Genomic DNA, 18,408 nt, shown 5'->3' on the forward strand with positions numbered 1-18,408 from the left:
TGTGGACTATCCCCTCTGAGAAGAGGGAGCAGTTAGGCCTGCAGTGGCACAGTCCCCAGACCCAGGCCGACTCCAGGTTGATGCTGGGGACAGTGCTGGGCTGGGAGGGCCACTCCCAAGACGGCTGCGCAGCCCTCCAGAAAAGTCTGCGCTGCGTGCCGGGCATGTCTTGCTGGTTTCGGTGACTCTGGCTTCTCTGGGGCCCCGGGGAGGGGGTCCTGACGCAGAGGGGAGCCTGCTCCCTGCTCGACACCCACCTGTGGGTGGACTGACAGCTCCGCGCCTCCCCCCCGGGGGAGGGGGCTCCCTGGCCAGGCCCCGGGGGCGCAGGGACCTTGGCCTGCCCCCTGGGCGTTGGGGACGCGGGGGCGGGGCGGGGGCGGAGCGAGCAGCCCAGGCCCCGCCCCCGCGCCCCCCGCCCGCCGCTGCGCTCGGCCCCCAGCGCTCAGTCGTCGGCGCGCGCTGCTGCGAGCGGTCGGGCTGCCTCGGCGTCCCCCGAGCCGTGCCGAGCGCAGCGCCCCCAGGAGCCCCGTCCCCGCGCCCTCGCGGCCCGGTCCCCGGTGAGTGCCGCGGGCTCCCGCCCCGCGCCGTCGAAGCTCTGCCCGGTCGGCCCCCTTCGGCCGCCGCCACCTCGCGCCGGGTCGGGCTCCTGCGCCGCCTCCGCCGGGACCCCTGGGGGGCGCGGGCAGGCCCCCGAGGCGCAGGGTGGCGGGAGGTCGCGAAGACGCGCCCTGGGCCCCAGGGAAACTGAGGCGGGCGCGAGCTCGGAGGAGCGGGTCTGGGGGCGTTTCTCTTTCTGCCCGCGCCTGGCGCCCGCCGCGGACCGTCCCCTAGAAGCGCAGGAGCGGGCGGGGCGCGGGAGACAGGGGACAGGACGCCAGCGACCTCCATTCCCCACTGCCCGGGCCGCCGAGCGCGTCCAGAGCCGGCCCGGGGATGCGCAGGGGGACCCCGCTCCGACCACGGCGTCCCTACCCCGGCGGAGGCCGCAGGTGGCGCGGGGCCGAGGACCCCAGGGCCACCCGCGGGGGGGAAGACGCCCCCGGCGTCCGGTCCCTCCCACCCTCCCGCCGGTCCTCGCAGGACCCCAGCCTCACTGAAGTCCCCGGTCGTGCAAGCCCCGCACCTCCCTTCACCTGTCTGGAGGGGATGTTAAAAAAAATACACACTCACCGGACCGGCTTCCAGACCGCCCCGGACCACCCGCCCACCAATGGGGGCAAGACCCCGACAGAACTGGGGGGCCCCCTGAGGCTCACTGAGAAGAGGGGGGACGGGAGGGAGGGGCGAGGGGATGTCGGGGAGAGAAGTGGGATGGAGGGACGTCGCGGTAGAGACAGGTGGGTGAGACGGCTCGGAGGGGGCTGGGCTGGCAGGTGGGAGGGGCATCGGAGCAAGAACTTACAGCAGCAATTTCATTTTTCCTGCGTTCGTTCTAGAAGCATCTGGTTAGCCATTTACAGCTGGTCTCAGGCTTCACAGAGTGCTAGGTCGGCCTACAGAGCTGGTTAAAATAAAGATTCCCAGGCCCCTCCCCAGGGATGAGGTTGGGTTGAGCCCCCCGGGGAGGAGCATTTGTAATGGTCACTGTGCGCAACGGAGCACTGACTGGGGAGTCAGTGAGGCCACAGAGAAGACAGCTGGAAACCCAGTAGGAGAGTGAAGACGGCCATGTGTGGGGGGCAGGGGGCGTGCCCAAGTCAGTGGGCCACTTGCCGCACACCCAGGCCAGCACCAGGGACCCCTACCCCCAAGTCCCCAGGGGCCAAATTCCCATAGGAAGCACCCCATCACTCTGAAGGTGTCTGTTCACTCCCACGGTGGCCAGCCAGCTGCTGGGGACACTGACTAGGGAGACACGTCTGGTTCTCTGGTTAAGCTCTGCTGCCCCCAGACTCACCTGCTTCGGTGCCACCTGAGCCCCCAAGTAGACCAGCAGGAGGTTGTTGGCTTAGAGTGCTGGGTTTGAGTCCTGGCTCTGGGCAGGTCACCCCAGCCCTGGGCTGTGAAATGGGCCAGTAACATCTGCTTTGCAGAGCTGCCATTTCCCATGCAACCTGGACCTCGGGGACAGCCCTGGAACGAGGCAGGCCTGTCCGTTTCTGCTCGACCCTGGTGCTGGCTTGGCATCAGCGCCTTGGCTGGCCTCACTTTGCTCATTGGACAAACGGGAGCTGTGATTCTGGTCCTGGTGGCCAGGCATGAGCAGGGATGGCGATGGAGAGCTCAGGAAGGAGTCCCATCGGGGCCCATCAGACAGCGGGGGGGTCCTCTGCCGCCCTGTGCCCACTTCGCTCCTGCCCCCTGCGGGCTGAGGGCCTCCGGCAGCCAGTGCGTGCTTCCTGGGGGTCGGCCACAGGCCCACTGTTGGTGACAGCTCTGGGTGTGGTGCCGGCTGGCTGAGGGGCCGGGCTGTTGGGGGCAGCGAGATCATCAGCTGCCCAGGCAGCCCAGGATTTCCAGGGGGAACTGGAGGAGTTTCTGGGACCCCAGGATGTGCCATCTCTCCTGGACACCTGTGCCCAGACACCACGGCTGCCCCCATCCTGGCAACAGCCTGAGGGAGGGCACAGGAGGTGCCGCTCAGCAGAGGGGAAGGCCAGCCCACCTGGACCCCAGGACTCGGGACATCCCAGGGGCTCAGTGATTGCACACCAGAGCCGGGGAGACCTGGACTCCATCCCAGGCCTCCTGCTGGCTCTGTGGCCTTGGACAGGTCCCTAACCCCAGGCCTCAGTTTCCCTGTCCGGATGAGTGGAGCAGAGCAGCTCCCCCTCTCTGGGGCTGGTCTGAGGATCATCAGGAGGGGTGCCCCCCACCTGGAACATTTTGTTCACTCAAAGACACCCTCAGTCCCTGCAGCTCAAGTCCCTTGGCTCCTGCGTCACATTTGTCTCTGGGACTGTGAGCCCCTGTAGCCCCTGTCGCACGCAGACGCAACTGGCGGTTGCCCTGGCAACAGCTCAGTTGGCGGCTGCTCCCCTGGCTTTGGGGGGCTGCGGGGGGAGCGGCCTCTTCCGCTCAGCTATGGAGGGGAAGGGGGGGCCCGTGACGACCGGCCCCCTGGGGACCTCAGGGCTGGCTGCAGGGGCACCAGCTTCTGGAAGCGCATGCCCAAGCTGCGGAGCCCCCATCTTTGGGGGGAGGCTACGGGGGAGGCACTGACACGTGTGAAGGAGAGGGGGCTGATTTCTGGGATCTCGAGCTCTGCCCCCACAGGGGGATGCACCACTCGCCCTTATTGTCCCCAGCACTCGGGTCTGGCCAGGTGAGAGCACATCTGCTGGCTCCATAGGACCAGGGTTGGTGCATCAGGAAGCAGGATGGGGTGCTGTCTGGGGTGGTGGCCTGAGCTGGGAGTGGGTACAGACCAAGGCCAGCAGCCCTGGACCACTGAGAGACAGACAGACAGACACAGCTGAGAGCAGGGGTCTGGTTCACTCAACAAAGTCTCTTTAGGACCACAACGTGCCAGGCGTGCCCCGGGCCCCAGCTCTCCTGGCAGAGCCTAAGGTTTGGAGAAAGAGGCAGTAGAGGTTAAACGGGGACTGCCCCCAACACGGGTGTGACCTCTGAGCAGCGGGCATGGCCTGGGGAGTTGGCCCGGGCACACCGGCCAGAGGCGGCTCTGACCTGGCCCTCCCGCCACTCACTGCCCCAGAGATCCAGGCGAGTAGAGTTGGATCTGGCTGAGTCCCTGTTTTCTATTTTGTCAAATGAAGATGACAGTTGCCTCTGTTGGCAAGTGAGCATCAGCTAGGAAGGGGCCCCTGAGTGCAAATGCCCCCATGGGGCATAGTCGGGGGCATGATGTGTCCTGTACCCCAGAAGCCACAAGCCTGGGGAGGGAGCCCGGGGGTGCACCGAGCGGCAGAGGTGCCCTTTCCCCTGTAGTCTTAACCGGGAGAGTGAGGAGACCACACAGGGGTTTCGGGGGCAGCTCAGGGCCCGAGGCTGTTGCATGACGCAGGGAGAAGTGGGTGCTTGGGCCTGGGCATGCGGTGGTACAGGCGGGCTCGAGGGCCTGCAGCCGCTTAGTTGTCATCCTGCCCTTCCTTCTGGGGTCTTCAGGGGACAGTGAGTCCATGTGGAGGAGACATGCAGGTGTGACAGCGAGCTGGCCTTCCTCCCTGAGCCAGGCTGGCTGGGCTAGGGGAGACTGGAAACAGCCGTGAGTACGAGCCAAGACATTCCAGGGGACTCCCAGGGCCTTGCCACCTGGACAGGAAGGTGTCCTGTTACTCATAGGTGCCCACTGCTGGGGTCACCGGCTCCAGCCCCTCCCCGGACTGCAGACTTGCTCAGTCTGAGCCCTGCCCTGCTGCACACAGATTCTGGCCACACCACAGGACGACAGGACTGAGGTGGCTTCAGCGGGTGCGTGGGCAGGGGGCTCCTGGGCCCAGGCTCTATTCCTCCCTTTGGCAGAGAGCCCCGCTGTCCCAGCTGAGACATCTGGGCTGCTGCAAGCAGGATGCTCACAGTGGCTCGGTTGCCATGGCAACACGGGGGTCTGGGAGTGGGAGCTGTGGCCCCCACCCCAGCACTTTCCAGAAGGGCAGGACTTGCTCCATGGCTCATTTCTACTGATTGCGGGGAGCAGGCTCTGCTCGGGGGGCAGCCCACGGGGTGAGTATAGGGTATTGATCTGGCTGTGCTTGGAGGGTAAGGACCCCCAGTGAGTCCTCTCATGCATCTTGGCCACGTGGGCTGAAGGCCTGGTTGCAGGGAAGCCCCAGGTGTGGTGGCTGCGGCTCCACTGGCCGTGCCCACTGGCCTCTTCTTGCCCAGGCCCTTCTCCAGGACATCTCCGGGGTTCTGGCTAGGGCTTGCCTCCTCCAGGGCCTTTGCCTGCCCTGGCCCAGAGTAGCCTGTGGGTGCTGAGTGAGACAGTTTCTCCCACATCTTGGTCCCCCGAGCGAAGCCCCCAGGAGACAGAGGCACTCCCTGTCGCATTGTCCTAAGATCCCAGGGACACGGCCAGGGTCCCAGCCCTGGATGGATAGGGGGTGGGAGTGTGGAAGAACTGCCCCCCCAGTGAAATCCAGCAGCTCCCAGCGATGGAGCAAGGACTGTGCCCAGCACTACTATCACCTCTTACAGCCCTGTCCCATCCCCAGAGCTACCCTGCAGGGGTCTCCCATTTTGCAGATGAGGACACAAAGGCTTAGAGAGACCAAGCAACTTGCCCAGGCCACCAGCAGGAGTTCTCATGGCCCCTTGGGTACCCAGCACAGTCCAGGGTTGGGGGTGGGCTCCCGGGCCTCTGCTGTCCCCACCCCCGCCTCTGGTGGCCTTGATGGTGCCAGGTGCCCCTCCACCAGCCACTGCTCCCTCGGAGGCGCTCCTCCTCCTGCACCACGGGCAGTCCCATCAGGAGGCTGTTCCGGCCCGTCAGGAATGCGGCTTCTTCTGTGGGTTTTTGCTTAATTCAGTAATTGCTCGATGTAGCACCTGACGTGACTACTGGGGACAGTGTGGCAGTGCCACTGACCGAATGAACGAGTGGAAACTGGAGGCCCCGGCTGTGCTCTCTACCCACAGGTCGCCCGCCATGTCCACCCTGCTGGACATCAAGAGCAGTGTGCTCAGGCAGGTGCAGGTGTGCCCGTCCTTCCGCCGGAGGACCGAGGAGGAGCCGGGGAGCACCAGCGCCGACCCTCAGGAGCCCCCCACAGGGGCCTGGTGGGTGCCCACGGCCCCACCCTACACAGTCATCCTCACTGGACCTCACACACCAGCTGCCCCAGCACAGGCCCCCAGGAGAGCCCAGGAGGGCCCAAACCCCAGGCCAGGGGGTGCACTGTGCCCGTCATACTACACCCCAGCCGTGCAGAGACCCAGGAGGCCCCCCTTGGTCGTGTGGGCTGGTTGCTGGTCCCGGGCAGGGGCTGGTGCGTGCTGTGAGCCATGAGCTTCCAGGAGCATCAGCTGACCTCCAGCCTGGCCTTTCCCACAGGAAACCTGGGGATGGCGTGGAGTTCTTCTCCCAGATGCGCCGCATCCTGAAGAAGGGGGAAGGCAGACAGGGCCTGCCGTGCCCCGAGGTGAGGACAGGGCTCGGGCCTGCTGACCGCATGGGGGCACCGTGCCAGGCCTCCCCAGAGCCTTCCCCCTCTGCCTCCAGCCTCCGCCCCTCGACTCCCTCCCTCCCTGGAGCAATCCCTGCCTGGCTGGCCTTGGATCCTGGGGGGGCAGCCAGGATCCCTACCCTCGGAGGCCCTCACCCCAGTGCCCTCCTCACAGGTCCTCTTGCGCAGCGGCTCACCAGCCCCCGCTGAGCCCGTGGATCCCAACCGTGGCCTGAGAGCCCTGACCCAGGAGGAGGTGAGGGGCACAGGGTCTGGCCCCAGGGAGGGGCTGTGAACATGTCTACTGTGTGCTGGGCCCAGGGTCTGGGGATAGGTGGATAGCAAAGGTGGCAGGAGTGGATGGCTCAGGCCTCCCATGGAAGTGAGTAAGGAGCGGAGGTCAGACGTGAGGAGGGGCCCCCAGTGGAGGGCGTGGCAGGTGTAAAGGTACTGAGGCAGAGTCTGGGCTCTGCCAGTGAGGGGGGCTGCTGAAGGCTGGGGGCTGGGCATGCAGGGGGTGGACACAAGCAGGCTGAGACCCCTCTGTGGCCAGGGCTGAAGGGAGACAGGGCGGGGTGGCCTGGACTCAGGTGTGCTCCCCACCCGACCCACAGGTGCAGATGCTCTATGAGGAAGCCCTGTACACGGTCCTTCACCGCGCAGGAACCATGGGCCCTGAGCAGGTGAACGACCAGGAGGCCCTACTGAGCTACCTTCAGCAGGTGAGCCCTGTCAGCCCCGCCCACCCTGCTGGCCAGGCCTGCCCCGCTCTGAGGATTGAGACCACTGCCCACCCCTGACCCACTCCCGTACCTGCTGACATTCTCATTACCCGAACAGCACACACACACACATGTGCGTGCAGGCAGACACGCACACACAGGCTGACAGGCACACCCAGAATGATGGAGCGATGGACAGACACACACAGAGAAGGGTAGAAAGAAGGACAAACCAAGGGATGGACACTCAGGAGGAAGGATGGATGCACAGACATACCTTTCCTCTTCACCTGTGTTCTCCCCTGACCCGCGAGGTTTGCGACCAGGCATCCCTGCCTGGGGCCATCCCTGAGGTCCCCGGGATGATGGCCAGCCCCGCCTCAGCGGTCACCTGGGCCCTCACACCTGCCTGCCCTGCACAGGTGTTCAGCACCAGCCCCGAAGAGCATGCTGAGGCCATTGAGCGCGTGAAGAAGGCCAAGGTGAGGCTGCTGCCCACCCAAGCAGACACTGACCTGCCGCAGTGCCCTTGGCCAGGGGTGAAGGGGTGAAGCGGGCACAGGGCAGGGCCCTGTCATGTCCATGCTGAGCCCTGGGAGGTCCCTCGGCACCCCTCTGCCTGCAGGCCCCTACGTACGCCCTGAAAGTTTCCGTCATGCGTGCCAAGAACCTGCTGGCCAAAGACCCCAATGGTGAGTGGGGACCAGCCGGGACCTTGGCCGCACCCAGGCCTTGTGGCCATGGAGGGATGGAGGGCCTGGGGTCAGAGGCTGAAGCACCCACCGTGTCCCAGGCTTCAGTGACCCATACTGCATGCTGGGCATCCTGCCGGCCTCGGGCACCCCGCGGGAGCCGGGCTCGCACAAGGAGCAGCGCTTCAGCTTCCGCAAGGGCAGCAAGCGTGGCGGCCCACTGCCAGCCAAGTGCATCCAGGTCACCGAAGTCAAGAGCAGCACCCTGAACCCTGTCTGGAAGGAGCACTTCCTCTTGTAAGGTCCCTCGCCCAGCTGGGCAGCAGAGTGGTCAGGCATGGGGCTGCTTGCAGGGCCAGAGCCGGTCCTGGGGCTGCATGCAGATGGCTGTGACCTGAGAGTGACAGCTCACAGCTGTCCCTGGTCTTAGTGACTGCCCCAGGGAAATGAGGGGGGCTGGTCATATGCCCACTTTCCAGAGGAGGAAACTGAGGCTCTGAGAGGGGCATCATGCCCCCATGGCCACACAGTCCAGATTCAAACCTGGGCAGCCTGTCTCCAAAGCAGGAGCTCATGACCCCTCCCTGTGGCTCTGGAAGTTGTCCCTGCCCCAGCCCTGGACCGAGGACCACCCCGAACCCTCATGGGCATCACTCTGTTCTCCTTATAGTGAGATCGAGGATGTCAGCACGGACCAGCTCCACCTGGACATCTGGTATTGGCCTCTGTGCCCTGTAGGGCTGGGGGTGTGGGCGTCTCTGGTCTGGGGGGAGTGGGGGGTGTACTCAGGGCTGGACTGGGCTCCAGGCAAGCCAGGCCCCCCCCTCTTGTCCCGACCCCCAGGGACCATGATGATGACGTGTCCCTGGTGGAAGCGTGCAGGAAGCTGAATGAAGTCATTGGCCTGAAGGGCATGAGCAGGTATGTCAGGTGGGACCCTTGTGCCCCTCAGACCCTGCACCAGCAGCTTGGCCTCGGGGGCCAGTGAGTGGTGGCTGGCTCCCCAGGGACCACAGACATGATGCCCATCCTGCTCTGCCCAGGTATTTCAAACAGATTGTCAAGTCAGCCCGTGCAAATGGGACAGCAGGGCCCACGGAGGACCATACCGATGACTTCCTTGGGTGCCTCAACATACCCATCAGGGTGAGTGGGCACAGGGGCTTCACTCATGCAACCTCTGCTGGTTGCACCACCCTCTTGGGGGACTGCCCATGGCTGTGTCTTGTGATCCCCCAAGAGTCTCCCATCCTTCTTGGGCTTGGGGGGCCACCGTGCTGGGTGGGGGGGCAGGATATCTTCCCAGGGCTTCCTGTGTCCAGGCATGCTGAGCACTCACTGTGTGCTGGTCACACGTGTTCAAGGGGGAGAGGAGGCCTGTGTTCTCCCAGTTCCCGGAGGGTCTGTGGGAGGAAGAGGGAGGAGGACTTGTGTGACCCCCCTTCCTCCAGGAGGTGCCTGTGGCTGGCGAGGACCGCTGGTTCAAGCTGGAACCGCGCTCCAGTGCCTCCCGCGTGCAGGGCGACTGCCAGCTGGTCCTCAAGCTCATCACCACGCAGGTGGGGAGCCTCAGGGACCCCACCCTGCACCCCCTGCCCTGCACCCCCACCCGTGGGCTGGGGCAGAGCTGGTGATGGGCGGTCTCTGCGTTCCAGAGGGACACAGCCATGAGCCAGCGCGGGCGGTCAGGCTTCCTGTCCTACCTGCTGCTGCTCAGCCGTCTGCTGCAGTTCGAGCACCGAACTGACGAGGTAGCGGTGTCCCCAGAGACCCGGGGGCGGCCAGGCGTGGCCTAGGAAAGGCGACCGGGGAGGCCGGAGATCGGGGCTGGGAGGGGATGGGGGTCTTCTGTCTCCACCCACGTTCGGCCTCTTCCCCAGCCCAACTCGAGCAGCTGGCGCGGCGAGCTCAGCGGACCTGCGGCCACCGTGCTGTGCCTGCACGGCGCGCAGAGCAACCTGTCGGCCCTGCAGCTGGCGGTGCTGTGAGTGGGCGGGGCCGCGAGGGCGTGGTGTGGGGAGAGGCGGTGCTGTGATTGGGGGGCAAGGGAAGGGGGTGGTGCTGCCGGTGGGCGGGACTGAGTGGGTGTGACCCCTAGCGGGCAGGGCACTAGGGCGAGGCCGGGGAGGGAGTGGTGCGCTGTGTGGGCGGGGCCCTATAAGGGGAGGGGCGGTGAGTGGGCGGGGCCTGGCAAGGTATGAGGCTGCGAGTGGGTGGGGTTCTGGAAGGGGCGGGGTGTCTAGTGGGCGGGACCGCGATTTGGGCAGGTGGGGCTTTGAGCGGATGGGGCCGCGAGGGGGCGGGGTGGGAGCTGGAGGCTCACGCCGGGCCACTTGGGGGACACGGTCTTGGGGGACCGGACATGACGTCGCTGTCCCAATCGTGGGCCGGGCCCCTACAGGCACTGGCAGGTCAGCAGCCGCCACCATCAGACCCGGACCCTGGACTACGGCTACCTGCTGGGGCTGCTGGAGGACATGCAGGCGCACTGGGAGGAGTTGGCCTCGCTGCCCCAGGAGCAGGTGGGCTCGGCCGCGTTGCTGAAAATGCCGTTCCTGGAGGGCGTGCCGTGGGCCTGCTCGGGCTGGGCAGACAGTGAGGGGCCGAGTTCTGCCCTGGCGGGAGCACGGCCTGGGAAGTCGATATGGAGTTAAACGGGTGAGAGAGGCTGTGCACCTGGGTCAGCAAAGCAACAGAGAAGAGTGGGGCAGAGGAAACAGTTGTGGTGCCGTGCAAAGGGCAGAGCCTTGAGGACGGGCTGGCCCCGCCAGGGGAGGGCGCTGAGGGATCAGCTCTGAAGGGCCCTGTCCCCCCAGGAAGAGAGCCTGGCCGACAGCTTCTCCGCCTTCTCTGAGTTTGGGCTGCGGCTGCTGCGCCAGCTCCGAGACTACTTCCCTGCCACCAACAGCACGGCCGTCTACCGCCTGGAGCTGCTGCTGAAGTGGGTGCAGCCGTGCATGGGGTCGGGGTAGGGGACCGGGTGGGGCAGCCTCCATCAGCAGGCGGCCCCTCACCCAGGTGTCTTGGCAAGCTGCAGCTCTTCCAGCCTGCCTTTGAGATCTGCCCGTTCGAGACGGAGCTCAACATGGACATCGCTGCTGCCCTGAAGGTGTGTCTAGGAGCCTGGTCTTGGCTAATTGTCCAGCCCCTGCCCTGCATCCCACAGCTGCCCTGCCCCCATGCCATGCCCCACTCCTGCCCCTGCCCCGTCCACTGGCCCTGGCTTGCTGTACTGCACACTTCATTGCCCTTCCTCCCTTCCACCACGCTGCCCTGGTGGTTTGCCTTGCAGAGAGGCAACCGGGAATGGTACGACAGGCTCCTGAACAGCAAGAGTCCTCGTGAGCAGGTGCCGCTCAGGGCCATGGCCACAGGGGAGGGGAGGCAGGTGGCAGGTGAGTGCAGGCCAAAAGGTCAGTGTGAACCGGGCTTCCTTGCAGCCGGGGCCGCAGCGCCTTGTGGGGCTGGTCGAGCTGGCTGACGCCGTCTACGAGGACCTGCAGTCCTGCTACGGCATCTACGCCAGCCTCTTCCACAGGTGGGCCCGGGCTCTCCCTGCTGCCCCTGCACCCAGCCCTTCAAGTGCTGCCGCCGGGTGGGGGTGGGGACGAGCAGGTGTCTGAGGTGTGTCCTTTGCAGCATTGTCAAGGTCGACTTCTTCACCCTCACCTTCCGGCAGCTGGAGCGCCTGGTGAGGAGGGGGCAGTGGGGAGAGGCCCCCTGACTGGGAAGGGGCCTGGGTTTCCTTGTTGGCGTCGGCCTGACTCAATCCTCCTGGGCAGGTGGCTGAGGAGGCATGGGTGTTGACAGAGGAGCTGAGTCCCAAGATGACCCTGGAGGTGGCCTCAGGGCTCTTCGAGCTCTACCTGACCTTGGCAGACATCCAGTGCTTCTGGAGCAGCATCCCGGGCCGGTGGGTACCCTGCACCACCTGTCCCCCTGCCCCTTCTGGCACCGTCCCCACTTGTCTCCCCCACCTTACCCTTCCTCCAAATGTCCCCCTCCCCCCTGCCCCACCTGTTCCCCCCTCGTCCACTTGTCCTCCTCCCCCACCTGCCCCCAGCCCCCCTGCCCCATCTGGCCCCCTTCCCACCTGTCTCCTCCACCTTTCCCCTCCCCCACCTGTCCCCACCCCATCTGTCCCCTTCCCCTAGCTGCCCTCCTGCACCACCTGTCTCCTTCCTTCCCCTTATTTCCCTCCCCCACTTGTCCCCTTTCCCCCCCATCCTCCCACCCCACCTGTCCTCCAGCTCCCTCTAGGAGGGCCCTTTGAGGCAGGCTCTGTCGGGTTCCCCCTTAGTTCAAGAACCTGGGACGTGCTGGCTTAAGGTGTCTGAGTCTGAGAGCTCTGACTGGCCTTCTGTCCTAGGGACAGCCGCTCCCTGGCGCTGGCTGGCATCCACGCCCCATTCCTGCCCGCTGTGAAGCTTTGGCTGCAGGTGCTGCGGGACCAGACCAAGTGGAGGCTTCAGGGAGCTGTGGACGTGGACACAGTAAGTGAGCACCCAGGCCTGAGGGTGCTGGGGTCATTGGGCCCCCCTAGCAACCCAGGCCTCCTCCTGCCTTCCTAGTTGGAGCCCATGGATGCCTCCTCCAAGCACAGCAGCTCCGCAGCCACTGCAAGCCTCTGCTTCAGCCACATCCAAGAGCTGTGGGCCCGCCTGGCGTGGCCGGACCCTTCCCAGGCCCAGGGGCTGGGCACCCAGCTCAGCCAGGTGCGTTGGCTGTGGGGTGGGGAGTAGGGCCCAGGAGGAGATCGGGGTCCAGAGGGCAGCAGGGCAGGCAGACACGGTCCATGGCTCCCAAGTCCCCATCTCCCACTCCAGGACTTGTGTGAGGCTGCCCTCTTCTACACCCAGCTGCTGCGGAAGAAGGTGGACGCTCAGCCCGGGGCTGCAGGCGAGGCAGTGAGCGAGCCGGTGAGCGGGCTGGCGGGCAGGCGGGAGAGGGCAGGAGGACACCACAGGACCGCCAACCCACCAATGTCCGGCGCACCTCCCCAGCTCTGTGTGGTCCTCAACAACGTGGAACTCCTGCGCAAAGCTGCCGGGCAGGCGCTGCGGGGTCTGGCGTGGCCAGAGGGGGCCGCAGGCCTCGAGGGGGTGCTCCCACGCCCCCTGCTCAGCTGCATGCAGGCCCTGGACGAGGACCTGCAGCAGGAGGCCCACACTGTGACGGCGCACCTGACCTCCAAGGTGGGCAGGGAGGGGGGTGGGGGACCTGGCTGCCCCCACAGCCCCACAGTGCTGAGCGCTGCCTCCCTCAGACGGTGGGTGACATCAGGAAGTACGTGCAGCACATCAGCCTCTCGCCCGACTCCATCCAGAACGACGAGGTGCGCGCCTGGCCGGCCGAGGGCTCCGCATGGTGGGGGGGGTGTGCTTGTGGGGTGGGGGCCCAGGCACAGTCCGGCCCTGAGGACCCTGTCCATAGGCCGTGGCCCCACTCATGAAGTACCTGGACGAGAAGCTGGCCCTGCTGAACGCTTCGCTGGTGAAGGAGAACCTGAGCAGGTACGGTCCAGGATGGGTGGAGCAGGGCCGGCCTGTGGACTGCTCACAGACGCTGAGTGTCCCCGCAGAGTGCTGGAGGCCCTCTGGGAGCTGCTGCTGCAGGCCATTCTGCAGGCACTAGGTGCAAACCGCGACGTCTCTGCCGACTTCTACGGCCGCTTCCACTTCACGCTGGAGGTAGGGCCAGCTGGAGCCCTCCCTGCTGGAGCTCTGGGCCCTCTCCCCGCTGGCCCAGGGCGACAAGGCTGCTGACCCTCCCCGTTCCCCTGTTGCCCGTCTACTTGGATGCCTGGCCTTCCCAGCCTGGACAGCTTCTCCTCTGGGGATCCACCCAGGCCGTAGTTCCTCCCTGGAGCCCTGTGTCAGTAACCCCTGGGCCACCTGTTAAAACAGCGGTCTGGCCTTGGGTCCTGGGGGTTTCTGAGGTGCTCCAGGGGTGACAAGTGGCTCTGCCCTGGGCTCCTGGGAGCTGCTCAAGGCTTCATCTGTCTCCGCCCACTGTCCCCACCCTGACATCTCTTCCTTCTCCCTGTGCCCCAGGCCCTGGTCAGTGTTTTCCACGCTGAGGGTCAAGGTCTGCCCCTGGAGAGCCTAAGGGATGGAAGCTACAAGGTGAGGCCTGGCCCCAAGGGTATCTGATGGAGGGAAGGGGAGGCGTGGACAGCGGGGACCTGAGTTCAGCCACTGGCCATGTGTGACCTGGGGCTGTGAGGAGTCAGCCCCCACCGGCCGCTGCCCGCAGAGGCTGGAGGAGGAGCTGCGCCTGCACAAGTGCTCCACTCGCGAGTGCATCGAGCAGTATTACCTGGACAAGCTCAAGCAGGTAGCGCACCCGCCCGGGGTGGGCACGCAGCCCCGCCCCTGGACGTCCCTGAGCCCCGCTCACTGGGCCACGGGCCTTTCCACAGAAGTCCCTGGAGCAGAACCGGTTCGGGCGCCTGAGTGTCCGCTGCCACTACGAGGCAGCTGAGCAGCGGCTGGTGGTGGAGGTGCTGCACGCCGCTGACCTGCTCCCCTTGGACGCCAACGGTGAGGGAGAGGGCTGTGGCGGGGTGGGGGCCGCCGCGGCAGACAGTGCAGTCTGCTCACTGCCACTGCTGGGTCCCCCAGGCCTGAGCGACCCCTTTGTGATTGTGGAGCTGGGCCCTCCACACCTCTTCCCGCTGGTCCGCAGCCAGAGGACCCAGGTCAAGAGCCGGACGCTGCACCCCGTGTACGACGAGCTCTTCTACTTGTGAGTGTCCCGCCCTGCCCAGCCCACCCCGAGTGAGTGGGGTGCAGGGCTCTGGGTGACCGCCTTCCACCTGCAGCTCTGTGCCTGCAGAGGCATGCCGCCGCCGTGGCGCCTGCGTGCTGTTCACGGTCATGGACCACGACTGGCTGTCCACCAACGACTTTGCTGGGGAGGCGGCCCTTGGCCTGGGCAGCATTGGCGGCGTCGCGCGGCCCCCAGTGGGAGGGAGCGTGAGGGCCGGGCAGCCCATCACCCTGCACCTGCGTCGGCCCAGAGCCCAGGGTGAGTGACAGGGGGTGGGGGGGGGGGTGGGGCCACTGGCTGGCCAGGCCTGATGCCCACCCCGCCCTCTCGCAGTGAGGTCTGCACTGCGGATGCTTGAGGGCCGTGCCAACAAGGAGGCACAGGAGTTTGTCAAGAGACTCAAGGAGCTGGAGAAGTGCATGGAGGCAGATCCCTGAGCACCCGCGTGGCCGCCAGCCCCAGGCCCTCCTCAAGTCGCTGTGGTGTTTTTTAGCCCTGTGGTCAGCTTTGTGCAGCCAGGGCTCGCGGCGCCCCTTGCCCTGCTGCGTGGCATGCATGCTGTGGCTGGACCCCCCAGCCCGTCTGCCTGGCTGTGTCTGTGTGGTGTGTGCTGTGAACCCCTTGGGCCCAGCAAGCCTCGCCCCACCCTGGATCTAGGCGGCTGATTCAGTGGGGCCTGGCCAGCACCTGCCCCCGCTGGACGCAGAGCAGAGTGGGCCTGGCCACCAGGTGAGCTTCCCCACCTGCTCCCTCGGGTTCCAGACATGGCACAAGGCTGCTGGTCTTAGAGCAGCATTCTCAGTGGGGTGGCTCTGCTCCCCAGGGGACAATAGGCCATGCCTGGGGACATTTTTGGTGGTCATCACTGGAGGTGAAGGCAATGCTACTGGCCCCAGTGGGTAGAGGCCAGGGATGCTTCTTGACATCCTGCAGTGAACCAGATGGCACCCTCCCCCCAAGAAAGAATGGTCCAGCCCCAGTGTCACCAGTGCTACAGAGGAGACCATGTCTTAGATGAAGCTCTGTCCGCTCTCTCTCCTGGGGGCAGGGGAGGCGGGCAAGGCCTCACTAGGCAGAGAAGCAGGAAAGCCTGAGTTTGAGTCGAGAAACAGCTCCCAGAGCCCTAGGTGGAAGGAGAGGGTGAGCATCCACAGGGTTCCCACCCTCTCCTGGCTCCAGAATCCTCCACCCACAGGGCCTGCCGAGGGGAGGTTTGCTAAGTGCTACATCAGTCTCCAGTCCCCACCTGGCTCCTGGGCCCAGGAGAAGGTCCCCTCGGCTCACTCTGTGAGCCTGGGGATGTCGCCCGAGGCTGGTGTGTCAGTGTAAGGGACCGTACAGACTGGTTGGCTGTCCGACTTCTCCTTTCACGTACACATACGTGCCCACACAAGAGCTACTCCGTGGCCTGCCATCCCCACAGCCCAGACCCTTCCAGGCAGGGTCTGCCTCACCAGAGGCGGAGAGTCCCCCAAACCCTCAGGCCAAGTGTGAAGAAACAGAGGCTCACACTGGGGTCTCCTTGGTCTGCAGCTTCATTGGCAGGGCTCCGAGGCAGGACCCAGAGCCAGGCCATGTTAGAAGTGCTGGGAGAGAACCTGGACAGAGTCCAGTCCTGCTGGCAGCTGCAAGGGGCCAAGGCCACCAGGCCTGCCTGTGTTCCCACGAGTTCCGCCGCCATCTCTAGATTTCCTTATCACTCTGCCTCGAAAAATACACGTGTCCGCAACCTTCAGTCTCTCTGCCGTTTCTTGATTCCTTTCCAAACCTCTGTGGGGGCCCGGGCCTCAGCCCCTCGCTCTGGAGTCCCCTCCTTTTCGGAGCAGCTGCTGCTTCCTTCTTGCTCAGGATCAGGCCCATGTTCCTCAGGCTCATCCTCACTGTCACCGTCACTGTCACCACTGTCCATGGGCAGCCTGGGGGTGGTGGTGGGAGAGTATGTTCACTAAAGATGTCATCCCTGCCAGACTCACCCATAAAAGCTCCAAAGCTGAGGATAGAGTCCTCCCATTCTGTGTACTTGAAACCAAAACCTCTCCAGTGGCATGTCCAGATTCCCTTGTTCACGGTCAGAAAACCACCATGTGTTGTTTAGGACACTGCCCCCCACAGCAGGAGGGGCTGAGGCCAGAGGCCGAGGAGAGCCCTGGGTCTGGGCTGTCACGACTGGGAAGCTCAAGGACCTACCGGGTGCCAGCCACGGGCCTGTTGGGGTTTGCAAACTCTCTCCCTGAATCCACGTCAAAGGGATCTGAGCGGAGAGAGCCAAGAGAAAAGTACCTGTAGGTAAGCTTACAGCAGAACCGAGTGTCCCCCAAGCTGTGGCAGGAAGGACCCCCCTGGGTTTCTCAAAAGGAAGTGGCAGGCCTGAAGGGTCCTGACTCCCACCTAGGGGCTCGCATCCATGCCAGGCCTCACCAATTTCCTCCTCCTCGGGGTGCTCCTTGGCGTGGACCAGGAACTCCTGCTCTGCCTGCAGCACCTCCTCGGGGCTGGTGCAGGCTGCGTACTTGTCCAGGAGCTGGCGGTTCAGGTCTAGGAAGCCCTTGCCCCACTTGAACTTCCGCAGCAAAATAACAGCAAGGTCTGAGAAGCCTGTTGGTGCGGGAACAGGCAACCCAAGGATGACGGCGATCTCTCCTGTCGCCCTCACTGCTGGGAGGTGCTGCTGCCCCCGGAACTGCGAGTCCCTGTCAGACACCATCCTAGAGTCCAGACAGCCCAGGCCCCCTCACCAGCTTCTGCCTCCGCAGCCCACTAAGTCCCTCTCCCCAAGTCTCACAGGACCGCCCTTCTGGGCCTCTATGTGGACTCTAAGTCCTGAGGATGAGCTGAGGGGTGACGGAGGGCTCTAGGGCAGTGGTGCCATGACAAGGAGGAGCCAAATACAAGCGCTTGTGGGCCACTGTTCATTCTCCTCCACCTCAACCTCACAGGCCGAGGGCTTAAGTGGGAGTTGGGATCAAAACCCTGGCCTGTCTATCTTGACCACCTCCCCACATACCCTCACATTACTCCTAGGCCTTGCCAGCAGAAAACACACTGCTGGGAGCAGAGCCAGACCTCCAGGCTGCCAGGACCCGACACTCACCCAGGATGCAGAAGGTGGCCGCAAAAGCCTCCACGCAGGACAGTTTGCAGGGCCGGCCATAGTTCACAGGGTTGGCGGCCACCAGGTGGGGCAGCAGCCGCAGGTGGCCCCCCCCGCATCTTCCCAAATGGTGTCTCATCCAGTCTGGCCCAGGAGCAGTCGATGACAGCGACCCCAGATTGTGCCACTAGCTGTCTGCCAGGAGCAGAGAAGGGCTAGGTTCCGGGTTGATATGTCCTTGGAGGCTGGCCTCACTGGGGATACAAGGGCATCATTCCCCTACCGCCAAACACCCCCCAAGCGCCCTCATGGCCCAAACTTTCCAGACAGCTGGGGAGGGGGGAAGCATTCCTGGAGCAGGCTCATTTATTCACTCAACAAACGTTTATTGAGGTCTGCTGTATACTGGGCTCTATGCTAGGCAATAGAGACGAACTAAACAAATAAGTACGAATAGATGAGCCCTAGAAAGAATGATGCGCTACAGCCGAGGGCTTATTAAGACGGGAGCGTCCAGGAAGGCCCCCCGCCCCCTTCTTCCGTCCCCGGGCCTCTCGCGCCTACCTGTCCGCAGGGGACACGTACTGGGAGGCCATGGGGCTGAGCACGAGGCCACCGAACCTGTGGCCCAGGCGCAGGCAGCGCACCAGGCCCAGGCGGGCCAGCTTGCGGCCGGTGCAGCGCCGGGGGTCGCAGTGGCCCAGCTCCCACATGGCCAGCGCGCAGGGCAGCCGCGGCGGGCCCGGGCTGTCCTCGTCCTCGTCCGCCTCTGGCTCCACGGCCGCTGCACCGGGGCAGAGAAGGGCACTCGGCCTCAGTGGGCCGGTCTCTGGCATCCGACCTCCAGCCCGGCCCCGACCCCGGTCACGCCCCACTCACCACGCAGCGCGGCGCCCACCTCCTCCGCGAAGGCCTCCAGGGAGCGGCCCGCAGGGCGCCGAGCGCGGCCGCCTTCAGCTCCGGCCCCGCGCGCAACCTTCCTGCGGCCCATGGCTCCGGGTCCCTTCCGCGGGCCGCCGGGGCGCCCGGGCTTCTGCGCCTGCGCCGGGCGCCACTTCCGG

The 18,408-nt window shown here is 65.3% G+C and overlaps 2 protein-coding genes across 2 annotated transcripts; one reads left to right on the top strand and one right to left on the bottom strand.

Annotated features, from left to right (window-relative positions):
- The first annotated feature begins 482 nt into the window (after positions 1-482).
- On the top strand, positions 483-15,925 carry BAIAP3 (BAI1 associated protein 3). Its single transcript, XM_046665552.1, has 35 exons — positions 483-560; positions 5,545-5,685; positions 5,960-6,047; positions 6,247-6,327; positions 6,686-6,793; positions 7,216-7,275; positions 7,419-7,485; positions 7,587-7,782; positions 8,156-8,200; positions 8,329-8,406; positions 8,529-8,631; positions 8,937-9,044; positions 9,141-9,236; positions 9,366-9,469; positions 9,887-10,007; positions 10,302-10,426; positions 10,504-10,594; positions 10,778-10,834; positions 10,926-11,023; positions 11,125-11,176; positions 11,268-11,398; positions 11,855-11,978; positions 12,057-12,200; positions 12,312-12,404; positions 12,489-12,680; positions 12,752-12,820; positions 12,919-12,998; positions 13,067-13,175; positions 13,539-13,610; positions 13,741-13,821; positions 13,907-14,027; positions 14,109-14,232; positions 14,309-14,514; positions 14,590-14,985; positions 15,790-15,925. The coding sequence occupies exons 2-34, from the start codon at positions 5,555-5,557 to the stop codon at positions 14,691-14,693; spliced, it is 3,459 nt and encodes a 1,152-aa protein (XP_046521508.1). The 5' UTR covers positions 483-560; positions 5,545-5,554; the 3' UTR covers positions 14,694-14,985; positions 15,790-15,925.
- Positions 15,774-18,387, bottom strand: TSR3 (TSR3 ribosome maturation factor). Its single transcript, XM_046665550.1, is given in 7 exon segments — positions 15,774-16,172; positions 16,444-16,507; positions 16,675-16,851; positions 17,348-17,459; positions 17,461-17,542; positions 17,912-18,131; positions 18,227-18,387. Coding segments are annotated over 7 exon segments (951 nt in total). The 5' UTR covers positions 18,339-18,387; the 3' UTR covers positions 15,774-15,988.
- Between the last annotated feature and the right edge of the window lie 21 nt (positions 18,388-18,408).

The sequence above is a fragment of the Equus quagga genome, chromosome 7, assembly GCF_021613505.1.
Source record: "Equus quagga isolate Etosha38 chromosome 7, UCLA_HA_Equagga_1.0, whole genome shotgun sequence".
In the NCBI taxonomy this organism is placed as follows: Eukaryota; Metazoa; Chordata; class Mammalia; order Perissodactyla; family Equidae; genus Equus; species Equus quagga.